Source organism: Pelophylax lessonae (assembly GCF_965119305.1).
Source record: "Pelophylax lessonae genome assembly, chromosome: 13".
In the NCBI taxonomy this organism is placed as follows: Eukaryota; Metazoa; Chordata; class Amphibia; order Anura; family Ranidae; genus Pelophylax; species Pelophylax lessonae.
In genome coordinates this window covers 147,531,722-147,545,203 of record NC_138780.1, presented here as the reverse complement: position 1 = coordinate 147,545,203, position 13,482 = coordinate 147,531,722, and the positions used below count along the sequence as shown (strand labels likewise).

General features: G+C 43.3%; 1 protein-coding gene across 1 annotated transcript; it reads right to left on the bottom strand.

The window, feature by feature from the left end:
• Positions 1-571: 571 nt before the first annotated feature.
• Positions 572-10,814, bottom strand: LOC309569856 (uncharacterized protein; the record flags this gene model as incomplete). The annotated part of the gene is made up of 3 exons (XM_082275848.1): positions 572-1,405; positions 8,771-8,882; positions 10,528-10,814. 3 exons carry the CDS (start codon positions 10,812-10,814, stop codon positions 1,031-1,033), a joined length of 774 nt encoding a protein of 257 aa, XP_082131974.1. The 3' UTR covers positions 572-1,030.
• Positions 10,815-13,482: the final 2,668 nt, after the last annotated feature.

Genomic DNA, 13,482 nt, shown 5'->3' with positions numbered 1-13,482 from the left:
CTCAGTCCAAATTGCCCAGATTAATAACAGGTCTACCCTAAAACTACAATGGACATATGTAGAATGAAATTCTGGAGCAAAACCTCAACTACCACATCCCTGAGAATGTTAAAGCGACTTTTATGCTTGGTTAAAAAAAAAAAAAAAAAAAAAAGTAATAAACCAGAACCTTCAGAGAGAATGGTATATACTCACCTGCCCCATCCTCATTCCTCCCATCTTCCTTCTGTTCATGACCAACATCCACTTTAAAAATCGTTAAATTCTTCACACACTTCTGGAGGTGTCAGATGTCTGCATCCCCCACTGCATGCTGTGGCTCCTTCCACTGACCCCAGTGTCCTGTAGTAATATAGGGGTTTTGTGGAAGGAACCACAGAGCACAGCAGGGGACCAGGCATTCATAACACTCAGATGTAGTGAGGTTGTTTCTCTGCAGCAAAGCAAGCATTAAAGAAATGGCCAGTAGGACATGTAAGCCTAAGGCCTCTTCTTTTGCAGGTCCTGGTTCTTTACATTTTTTTAACCAAGCAATGGAGTCTTTTTTAAGAAGCCTATACCTGAAGGGACCTTCCAGCATCCATGAAAATTTTTTGTAAACCAACTTATAAACAGCTTATAAAGAATCATACATTTAAAAATACTGCAGGAAACATTGCTCCAAACTAAGCTATACCATTTGTTTTAGGTGTTTGGTTGTGGTCTTATAGTAAACAAAGCTCCACTCATACAAAAAAAAACGAAAAACTGCAAAAATCGATCTTACAATGCCTAGCTATTACCTGGTGGGACTCAAAGATTTGCCAGAGCAACAGACATATGTGCATCCTATGCATACATATGATGAAAAGCTATGCCATTTGTACAATCACGCATCTAATATATTGACCAACAGAACTGCTTTAAGTCACTATTTCACCTGTCGCTTTTGTTCCACAAAAAAGAAGTTACTTGCAAGCGAGACCATGTTTTATCGCGTTTCCATTTCTGGATTTTGCTGATTTGGACTAGAGTACAGCTGGGCGGGCAGTCACTCTTTCATCCGATAAATAAGCAGCTGAGAGTTTTGTGCCATGTGACCTCCATTGTAGCCCATCTGGTAGAGGACATCATCTGCAGTGTAAGGCACTATATGATATGACCTCAGCTCTTCATAGTACAGAGATTGAGAATAGCAACCTTTTACCATGAGTTTCAACCGTTTTCGAGAGTCTGTATAAGGGCTCTTGTTGGGAGTCCCCTTGTAGTATTCATAGTTCTCCTTATCGGATTCCAGGTGGATTTTCCTGAGCAAGTTATTGATCAGCACAGACCTCCGTAGATAGATTTCGGGGTCTTCCAAGAACCGGAGCTTCTCAAGAGAGAGTTTAAGAATGCAAGTCCGGTCTTCAGGTAATATCAGGTGCTGCAAATGTAAATCACAAGGGTGTTAATCTTTTGATAAGCTTCTACTTAACCATTTGACCTCTGGAAGATGTACCCCTCTTCATGACCAGGCCATTTTTTGCTTTTTGGCACTGTGTTACTTTAACTGACAGTTCTGTGGTCATGCAACGCTGTACACAAACTACATTTATACAATTTTTTCCCCACAAATGGAAAGCTTTCTTTTGGTGCTATTTTATCACCACTAGGTTTTTTATTTTTGGCGCTATAAACAAAAAAATACAGAACATTTTGAAAAAAAATATATATACACTGCTCAAAAAACTTAAAGGAACACTATGAAAACACATCAGATCTAAATAGGGAAAAATATCATGCTGGATATCTATATGGACTGGGTAATGTGTTAGGAAAATAATCAACCTACAGAGGGCTGAATTCAAAGACACCTCGAAAATCAAAGTGAAAAAATGATGCAGCAGGCTCGTCCATTTTGCTGAAATTTTAGTGCAGAAACTCAAAATGATACTCAGTAGTTTGTATGGCCCCCACAAACTTGTATGCATGCCTGACAATGTCGGGGCATGCTCCTAATGAGACAACGGATGGTGTCCTGGGGTATTTCCTCCCAGATCTGGACCAGGGCATCACTGTGCTCCTGAACAGACTAAGGTGCAACCTGGTGGCGTTGGACGGATGAAAACATAATGTTCCAGAGGTGTTCTATTGGATTTAGGTCAGTCGAGTGTGGGCATTCAATGGTATCAACTCTTTCATCCTCCATGAACTGGCTACATACTCTCACCACATGAGGGCGGCATCGTCGTGCACCAGGAGGAATCCAGGACCCACTGCACCTGTGTAGGGTCTGAAAATGGGTCCAAGGATTTCATCCTGATACCTAATGGCAGTCAGGGTGCCATTGTCTTGCCTGTAGAGGTCTGTGCGTCCCTCCATGGATATGCCTCCCCAGACCATCACTGACCCACCACCAAACCGGTCATGCTAAATGATGTTATAGGCAGCATAACATTCTCCACAGACCATTTCACCTCTGTCACATGTGCTCAGGATGAACCTGCTCTAATCTGTGAAAAGCACAGAGCACCAGTAGCAGACCAGCGGATCAAGCTCCACGGTACCGGGCAGTGAGCACAGGGCCAACTAGAGGACGTCAGGCCTTCAGGCCACCTTCATGACATTCACACCAGTGGCCTGCTGGAGGTCATTTTGCAGGGCTCTGGCAGTGCTCATTCTGTTCCTCCTTGCACAAAGGAGCAGATACTAGCCCTGTTGATGGGTTAAGGACCTTCTATGGCCCTGTCCAGCTCTAATAGAGTAACTGCCTGTCTCCTGGAATCTCCTCTATGCTCTTGAGATATGTGTGTATATACAGTGGGTACGGAAAGTATTCAGACCCCCTTAAATTTTTCACTCTTTGTTATATTGCAGCCATTTGCTAAAATCATTTAGGTTCATTCTTCTTCCTCATGAATGTACACATAGCACCCCATACTGACAGAAAAACACAGTATTGTTGACATTGTTGCAGATTTATTAAAAAAGAAAAACTGAAATATCACATGGTCCTAAGTATTCAGACCCTTTGCTGTGACACTCATATATTTAACGCAGGTGCTTTCCATTTCTTCTGATCATCCTTGAGATGGTTCTACACCTTCATTTGAGTCCAGCTGTGTTTGATTATACTGATTGGACTTGATTAGGAAAGCCACACACCTGTCTATATAAGACCTTCCAGATCACAATGCATGTCAGAGCAAATGAGAATCATGAGGTCAAAGGAACTGCCTGAAGAGCTCAGAGACAGAATTGTGGCAAGGCACAGATCTGGCCAAGGTTACAAAAAGATTTCTGCTGCACTTAAGGTTCCTAAGAGCACAGTGGCCTCCATAATCCTCAAATGGAAGACGTTTGGGACGACCAGAACCCTTCCTAGAGCTGGCCGTCCGGCCAAACTGAGCTATCGGGGGAGAAGAGCCTTGGTGAGAGAGGTAAAGAAGAACCCAAAGATCACTGTGGCTGAGCTCCAGAGATGCAGTCAGGAGATGGGAGAAAGTTGTAGAAAGTCAACCATCACTGCAGCCCTCCACCAGTCGGGGCTTTATGGCAGAGTGGCCCGACGGAAGCCTCTCCTCAGTGTAAGACACATGAAAGCCCGCATGGAGTTTGCTAAAAAACACCTGAAGGACTCCAAGATGGTGAGAAATAAGATTCTCTGGTCTGATGAGACCAAAATAGAACTTTTTGGCCTTAATTCTAAGCGGTATGTGTGGAGAAAACCAGGCACTGCTCATCACCTGTCCAATACAGTCCCAACAGTGAAGCATGGTGGTGGCAGCATCATGCTGTGGGGGTGTTTTTCAGCTGCAGGGACAGGACAACTGGTTGCAATCGAGGGAAAGATGAATGCGGCCAAGTACAGGGATATCCTGGACAAAAACCTTCTCCAGAGTGCTCTGGACCTCAGACTGGGCCGAAGGTTTACCTTCCAACAAGACAATGACCCTAAGCACACAGCTAAAATAACGAAGGAGTGGCTTCACAACAACTCCGTGACTGTTCTTGAATGGCCCAGCCAGAGCCCTGACTTAAACCCAATTGAGCATCTCTGGAGAGACCTAAAAATGGCTGTCCACCAACGTTTACCATCCAACCTGACAGAACTGGAGAGGATCTGCAAGGAGGAATGGCAGAGGATCCCCAAATCTAGGTGTGAAAGACTTGTTGCATCTTTCCCAAAAAGACTCCTGGCTGTATTAGATCAAAAGGGGGCTTCTACTAAATACTGAGCAAAGGGTCTGAATACTTAGGACCATGTGATATTTCAGTTTTTCTTTTTTAATAAATCTGCAACAATGTCAACAATTCTGTGTTTTTCTGTCAGTATGGGGTGCTATGTGTACATTCATGAGGAAGAAGAATGAACTTAAGTGATTTTAGCAAATGGCTGCAATATAACAAAGAGTGAAAAATTTAAGGGGGTCTGACACCCGCTGTATATATATATATATATATATATACACGTATATACATATATACACGTATACACGTATATGTATATATATAAAAAGTACAGTAAAACTGCAGGAAAAGGCACTGGGGGGCAAACTAATATGATTTTTTTTTATTTTGAACAGTATCAGTGTGTTTGGTGCGTTTTTACATTTGAATTTGCCGCCGGTTCCACCCCCCTGCGAACGTCACGTCGCAGGAGACGGAAGCCGGGGCACGGAGACAATCAGGAGGAAGAACCGCCGCCAGACAGCGCTGGGCACATCGCTGGATCTCGGTGACAAGGTAAGTAACCTCTTTTACAGGATCCAGCGATGCTTCTGGCGGTACCCCGAGTGTGGCTCGGGGTTACCGCTTTTGGCTCTGAAATGTAACCCCGAGCCACGCTCGGGAATACCGCTAAGAAGGTTAAAAAGTGTTCCTTTACTTTTTGAGCATTGAATATATTTTTACTTCTGCTATAAAACATATTCAATAAAAATATTCTAAAAATAAAATGTCTTCATAGGTTTAAGCCAATATGTGTTCTATTACATATTTTTGTTAAAAAAATCCCACTAATCGTATATTGATGGGTTTACGCAAATGTTAATGCGTCAAAAAAACTGATATTTGTACTGGAATTATAATTTATTTATTTTTATTCTAGTAATGGCTGCAATCAGCAACTTATAGCAGGACTGTGATAGTATGGCTCACTGACACTTTTGACACTTTGTGGGACCCAGTGACACTAAAGCAGTGATCAGTGCTAAAACTTTGCACTGTCATTGTACTAATGACACTGGCTGGGATTGGGTTAAAATCCAGGGCGATTAAAGGGTTAAATGTGTGCCTAAGCGGTGTTTATGTGTGTACTGTAAGGTGCTTTCACTAAGGGATGTGGAGGTTTTTATTCCCTGCTTTGCAGGGAAACAAAACCAATCGGCACATTACAGGAAAGAGCTCTGAATTGTTTACATAGACAGAGCTCTGTCCTGTCTTCCTACTTGCCGATCAGCAGGTGCTGGTCATAAATCATTTGCTGGCACATGCTGACTGACTAATCACAGCATAGCCAGCTCGTTGTCAGTGCCCGTGTCCCCTACGCAGAAGTGCCAGATCGCGTCCTAGATACGTGATCCAACACAGGAGACCCGCCATACTCCTACGTGAAAAGGTTGCAAGCAGTTAAAGTCATCCTCTTTTCTGTTTGGATACTATAATGAAGGGTTATAACCACTGTCAGTTTTTTTTTTTTTTAATGCTGCCTGTGTCTCACTGGGGGATTCATTACCTCTGTCTTTAGGATCACTGTCACAAAAACTAAAATTGAGAAAAAGATCCAAGTGCTTTTGCACTGGAACAGAAAATAGAGGGGGGATTTTACTAGTTCTAGTAAAAGCTGTCTAAGAGAGGGTTTCTCATCCTTTGGAAAGATTTCTTCTCACTTCCTGTTTTCTCTTAACCACTTAAGCCCCGGAAGATTTTACCCCCATTCCGACCAGGGGGTATTTTGCGATTCGGCACTGCGTGACTTTAACGGACAATTGCGCGGTCGTGCGACGCTGTACCTAAACGAATTTGGCGTCCTTTTTTTCCCACAAACAGAGCTTTCTTTTGGTGGTATTTGATCACCTGTGCGATTTTTTGATCACGCGCTATAAACAAAAAAAGAGCGTCAATTTTGCAAAAATAGCAATATTTTTCACATTTTTTTATATGAAATTCCCCAAAAAAAAAATTTAAAAATCACAATTTTTTTACTTTTTCGGCCAATTTGTTTTATGCTACCTATGTTTGGTAAAAAAAATCGCAAAAAGCGTATTTTGATTGGTTTGCGCAAAAGTTATCGCGTTTACTAACAAAGGGAAAGATTTCTGTCATTTTTGTTGTTTTTTTTTTAACGTGTAATGGCGGCGATCTGCGATTTTTTTTGCGGTACTGCGACATTGGGGCGGACAGATCGGACCCTTGACTGACATTTTTGACACTTTTGGGGTTACCAGTGACCTTTCTACAGTAATCAGTGCTATATATATGCACTGTTACTGTAAAAATACACTGGTAGTGAAGGGGTTAACTTTATTTGGGAGGGAGGGGCTGTGTGTATCCCTAGGGGCGTGCTTTCTACTGTGATTGGCTGGGGCTTGAGCTGTATGGACACTGATCAACGGATCTACATACTAGATCCGAGAGATCAGTGTCTTAACAGCAAGGAGAATGACAGGTGGCTTGTTTACACAAGCTGCCTGACATTCTCCCTCTCCCCCGCCGATCGCCGAGTGACCGGCGGACATCGGGTCCGCCGGTCACACGCGCGGGGGGGTCCGTGACCACGCGGGAGCGGGAGCGCGCCTCCGGGGGCGCGCGCTCGCTCCCTAGACCCTCACAAGCTAGTGACGTAGCCCTACGTCACTTTGCCTGTGAGGGGCTGACTGCCGACGTAGATCGGCGTTAGGCAGTCGGCAAGTGGTTAAGACAGGCACTGAAGGAAAATCTCCACAAATGGGGTTTTAGATATACTTTAGTATGCCTATTTTTTTGCAAGCTAATACAACATGTTCGACTGTCACCTGCTCCCCCATCACAGCTTCATATTCTTAACATCTCTACACTCCCCACCACTCTATTCAGAAAAGATTTTATAGTCATCATTGAGTGCCTGGGTGGACATTCCCCAAGTACCATTGCTGTAACACTGGTACGTGGGGAAGTATTGGGTATTTCTCTTTGCTCTGATAATAGAACAGAGTGGTAAGGAAACAGAGAGAAGGTATGTCCGGCTGGAGATTAAGGGAATTCAATTAAAGTGTTACTAAACCCACAACAGTAAAATCAGTCTGTATATGCAGTAAAGCATGCTTGTTATATTCACTGTGGAACCTAAGGGGTTAATCCCTTGCATTGTGTATAAAGGCTGTTTGATCCTGTCCCTCTGATCCTCCTATTCCTTTACTGTCTCCAAAAATAACCTGCTCTTTATAGAGCCAGGGGACAGGCTGCACATCCTCAGTGCTAGAGTTTTTTTTTTCTTGGGAGAGTGCATGTGATCAGCACAGGGCCAATCAGCACGGTCCAGACAAGTTCAGACAGAGGATCAGGGGAGAATGAAAACTCCGACTACAAGCTTTACTAGGAACTGATAGAAGTCACAAGACTGCTATATGCTGGTGATGAGAAAGGGTATTTATTGGTTTATATTTACTAAATGAATTGCATTTCCATGTTCTGTGTACTGTAGGAGACCAGATATAGTGAATGCAGGTTCTGGGTTTAGTAACACTTTAACCTGTTGCTTTAACCTCCATGGGCACACATGTAAGCTAAACTGCAGGCAGAAATAGAAACACACATTTTTTTTATATGTATGTACACAGTATAAAACCATTTAATGCATTTTTAACTTCCAACAGTTAAAGGGGCCAATTCAACAATTGCTTTCTACCGGAGCGAGTGGGAAAATTGAAGGACGGGGATGGAAATGTTTTATTGAATTTAATAGTAACAGACAAATTTTTATTCCTAAATTGGCTTTTGGCTGAGAAAAATCTTAACTAATGTTATGCAAATGCACTTGTCAAAGTTACTTTGGAAATAGAACAAGCTTTACCAGGGAATGTTGTTTGTTCCTGTAAATTAGACGTGTAAAGGATTATGTCCCTTAGTAGATTATCGGCACACTCCCAAATTGTCAGGAGGGAGGATGTTGTATGGAAAAAAGTCAATGCAAATAAGGTAATATCCTCGTAATGATGGTATAATGAATGTCTAAAGGTCACATGCAGCATTACATTACTTTTACACGCTCTGAAATTTTATCCGAAAATCGAGACAATGAGATGGTACTTGAAGAAAAGTTGTTTGAAATTAGTCAAGTCCATGAAAGCACAATTCTTGTCAAAATGTTTGAAGAATATTCTGCAGGTGTAAGGCCAGCTTTAGTCTGTCCTGATATTAGCCCCCCTGGGATCCCCGGCCTACACAGTAGCATGTAACCTGGAAAGGTGAAGGTCACCTTGGGCCAATCAGGACTCTACTGCTTTGTCAGTTTAACACTGATAGCTTACTGACCTAATAAGTAGTGATATGTGATCATTTCTACCCCATGTGCTAACATATACAATATCCACAATCTGATATCTCATGTGGTTGGGGTCAAGGAGAACAGACCCATTCCTCAGAAAATAAGGTTGGTAAGATCGAAGCTGAAATCTTAGAGAGAAGAATGTTGGCTTTTTTGTTTTTTTTTTATCTTTTACAAATTTGCTAAATTTATTTTTCCTACTTAATTCTGCCAACATGTTGATAATTAAATAATTTAATTATCAAAAGGTAAAAAAAAATACATATAACACAGTAGACTCACTTTTGGAAAACATCCTTGGCAATCTTGATGTACATTTTCTTCTTCTGCATATTTCCTCTTAAAGTAGGCTACTTTCGACGTTGTTAATGGATTTGTCTTTCTTATGATAGACCTACAATATAAACAGAAATGTAAGTGACTGTCAGCTATCACTTTAAGTATATATAAACAAGATCACTAAAAACCAATATAATGCCTTTTTAATGTCACTTTAAAAGGCTTTTCAATACAGTATTTTTCTTTGAAATAATACTTGGTGGTCTTGCCATGAAAGAACTTTTTTATTATAGGGTGACAACAAACTGTCCCTGTCTCCCAGCAGTAATCCTGTGTTGTCACCCTTTACAAGAGCTTCCGATAGAGACTACAAGTGGATATAACTTTTGACACCATAAACAACACAAAAACAGAAGAACTAGCTTTATGTCAAGGCCTGGGCTTAGAAAAATTAGACCATGTTGACTACCATGTCCCTTTATGAAAGTGATTCCAGACCAGTACATGTGAAAGGGCATCAAAGGCCACAGATTAGGGTGGTGAACAAAGGATATTTTAGGGAGATAAAGGGTTTCATTTCCAAATATGTTCAATTACTAAGCAAGCCTGGAAGCACAGCAAATACGTGTTACCAGGCTCATAGGGCTTTTTAATATTTCAGTTGTATGAAGCATTTGGCAGGTGCATGTTAATCTCTGCCAAACTCTCTCCAAATGAGAAGTTTAATTGTGTGCACTGAACCAAAAGCCATGATTGACACAACAGAGCCGTGTGTAGTTTTCTGTGGATTCCACTAGAGGTCTGTATCAGTCTTTCACTAAAAAGAAATATATTTGGGCTCTTGCTTAAAGAGGAGCTCCAGGCACCTAACAAAAAAATAAAAGTCAGCACCTACAAAAAGTGTAGCTGCTGACTTTTAAAAACCAGCCACTTACCTGTCCCGCGGTCCAGCAGTGAGCTCACCCCAGCCATCTCTATCCTCTGTCCTCCCTCGCCAGCACTAGCATCTTCACTATGGGCACGGCTGTGACAGATTGCGGCTTTACAGCCGGGTGCCCATTGCGCATGCGTGAGTGGCACTGTGCATCCTGAATGTTGGGTGCAGTCTTCTGGGACCTGTCAGTGTCCCAGAAGACTGCAGGGGGAGGGAGAAAGGAGAACTTCCGTTGCTGAGCGCCGTGGTGCTCATAACAGAAGTGGGAGCAGGTAATTGTGAAAATTGGGTACCTGCTACCCCCTAGACTCCCCTCCCCCACACTCCTCAAAAGTGCCAGTTGTGCAAGGGGGCAAGGGGAGCGGGGGACGAGTCATTAAAGCGGAAATTCCCCATTTGGGTGGAATTTTACCGTTAAAGGGTTTCTAAAATTTGTATCAGTCATATTGCTATATTCCAGTCCAGCTATGATTTGTTATCAGTTATGTAAGACTTAAAATTACCATATTTTTTTCATTAACCTGTCAGTTTAGAAAAGTATGTTGCCCTCCGAATATAGGAGGGCCTGCTCTGCCTTTGTTTGGAAGCAATCCCAACCCCACCTTGGGTTTTCGAAACTTACTCTCCCGAAACTTAAGGGGGGGGGGCCGGACTGTCAGATTTGCATAGATACTACTTGGCCTGCCATATGGCTAGGATAGTGGACTGGAGACTCCATTCCGGCTCTAAGGAATGGGTGATGCTGGAATCTCACATGTCCGACACCGTCCTTGGCGCCCTGCCCTGGCTTATGCCGCAGCATCACCCTCCCCGGACCCGGACTCACCCTCTCATCAACGCCACCCTGACCTGCTTTCGCGTGGCCTGCAGGAAAGCCTCGCTATCATCATTACATGGACCCCTTACCCCGGTCCGCAACAATCCTGCCTTCCCTCCGGGTCTGTCTAGCTCTTTCCTGCGGGAAGAACTCCCGAATGAAAGTCTGGACGTGCGCTCCTTCCTACAGAAGGGAAGGCTACTTTCTTTGCTGCAACTAGCTGCCAGGTCTCTCACGCGTTCTTTCCCATCCTGGTCATATAGACAGCTACACCACTTCCTTACCTCTCCACCCATGGCGGGTCAATGGACTAGAGAGCTTTCCCCATTTGAGGCATTGTGTACCAGACGGTCACCGCAGTCCCATACTATATCGTACATTTAGGCGATCCTCCTGGCGGATTCCCAGCACCCTGAGGATACGGCCCGCAAGGCTTGGGAATCTGACCTACAGAGTTCCCTTACCGATGAGGACTGGGAAACCGTCAATGAATGCATACACAAGAGTTCCCTTAACACCTCTGTCCAGGAAAACGCATACAAAATATGGAGCAGGTGGTATAGGACCCCTACACTTCTCCACAAGTTTTATCCCAGCTGCTCCAAACTCTGCTGGTGATGCAATCAAGAGGATGGGCCTCTATTACACATATGGTGGAGCTGTTGCCTCCAATTTTTCTGGAAGGTGGTTCACGAGATCACCTGCCGAGTCACCTCCTACACTCTGGACTTCACACCAGCCCAATACTTACTTCATCATACGTCCCTGCCCAAACGCCACTACCTCAAGTCCTTAGCAATGCATATGGTTAACGCCGCCAGGATGTGTATTCCCATATATTGGAAATCTGCGCGCGTTCCAACTCCAGCGGAATGGTTCTCCAGAATCAATAAAACAGAAGAGATGGAAGAACTAATTTTTACATCCCAGGATAGAATACACAAATTTCATGCCACTTGATTGTGCTGATCTGCTTTTAAATCCTCACTGCCATACGCGGAAGTGATGGGGACTGTCCCACTTGAATAGGTTGAACTGCTACGCAGGGCTGGTGGGTACGGGCGCTCCGGGGGGGGGGGGGGGGGCGTGCATCTGGCGCGTCTCCCCCCACGCGTTTCCTCTTTTCCCTTTCACTTTTGTTCTCTCCTATAACTCTCTGTGCCTTTTGGAAATTCCCCCCCCCCCCATTCTTTTCACCATTCTGCCCTCACCTTCTCCCCCCCCCCTTTTTTTTTTCTCTTCTTTCTTTCTTATTCTTCTTTTTCCCTTGCCCTGCTGGTTCTGATGTGTTGGAGAGCCCGACTGTGATCGACCCCATGGGCGGGTCGGGCTGCTCCACTCCTATATAAGTATGGCTATCGGTACTCTGAATGTTGCTCATACGGACACTATATGTGTCCCATGCTCAGGACACTTTTACTTGACTTGTCAGTGTACAACATGTTGCTGCTACGTATTTGTAACCAAAAAAAAAAAAAAAACCTTTGTGTTATATTTTCATGCGCTCATTAGAGCAAATGTTTGTAAACTCCTTTTTACTTACTCTTTAATAAACTATTTTGATGGAAAAAAAAGAAAAGTATGTTGCCATTTCTGAAATTGTTTTTAAGGTGCCGACTCCAGGGCTGTCATCCTTATCCTGTTTTCAGTACCGGATTTGTCATTGACCAGGAACAAGCATGAAGCCAGTGAGGTTTCATGAAAGCTGATTGCCTAGCCTGAAAGGGGCAGTATAGCTTTCAACTGACATGTTACATTTGTACAAGCAAGCTCATAGATCTTACTGAAGAAACACTAAAATCATCATATTTTATTTGCATGCCTGTAGTTGTAAGAGGATTTCATTTTTTTAATAAACTTTTTAGTTGGACAGTTAGTTCAGTTTTACCTAGACCAGAAATCATCCACCCAAATCATTGGGCCTTGTACAAGGGAGTTTCAGTATTCAAGAGCAATGTGTATCGCAAGCATTTGCAAAGCTTTCAGCCAGCTTTGGACATCATTTTAGAAGCTTTAAAGAATGGTTTCTCAAACCTTCTAAATAAGGGACTAGTCCACTGTCCTATAAACCCTAAAGTGTTACTAAACCCAGGAGCCTGCATTCACTATATCTGCTCTCCCACAGTACACAGAACATGGAAATTCAATCATTTTAAGTAAATATAAACTGCTAAATACCTTTACTCATCAGCAGTATATAGCAGTCTTGTGACTTCTATCAGTGTCTGGGTAAAGCTTGTAGGCTTGTGGGAGGGGTTTTTGTTCTCCCATGATTGTCCTAAGAGGATGCAGGACCCCTGACCCTCTGTCTGGACAGTGCTGTGTGGCCCATGCACTCCCCCAAGAAAAAAACTCTCTAGCAATACACACCAAACTGAGCATGTGCAGCTTGTCCCCTGGCCTCTGTACTATCCGGAGATGGTTTGGGGACTCTGGAAGAAGGGGAGGAACAGAGAAAAAAGCCTTCTTACACAATGCAGAGGATTAACCCTTAGGTTCCACGTTGAGTATAACAAGCATGCTTTACTGCATATATACACTGATTTTACTGTTGTGGGTTTAGTAACACTTTAAGGAAGCCAGACTATGGCCAGCAGGAAGAAAAAAAGGCCTAGTGTCGTTCCTCAATGGGAGTAAGCAATTCGCCAAACTTGGTGGTCAGTGGAAGTAAAATATTCCCTAGGGTTGCTTAGAATTGGAAATAAACAATGACATACTGCCTGTGGTTACTGAGGGAGGAGGAATAATGCCCCATCATTATTGTCAGTTGGAGGAATAGTTCCCCATCATTATTGTCAATGGGAGGAACAGTGTCCCATCATTAATGTCATTTGGAGGAATAGTTCCCCATCAGTAGTGTCAATGGGAGGAACAGTGTCCCATCATTAATGTCAGTTGGAGGAATAGGGTCCCATCATTAATGTCAGTTGGAGGAATAGTTCCCCATCATTATTGTCAATGGGA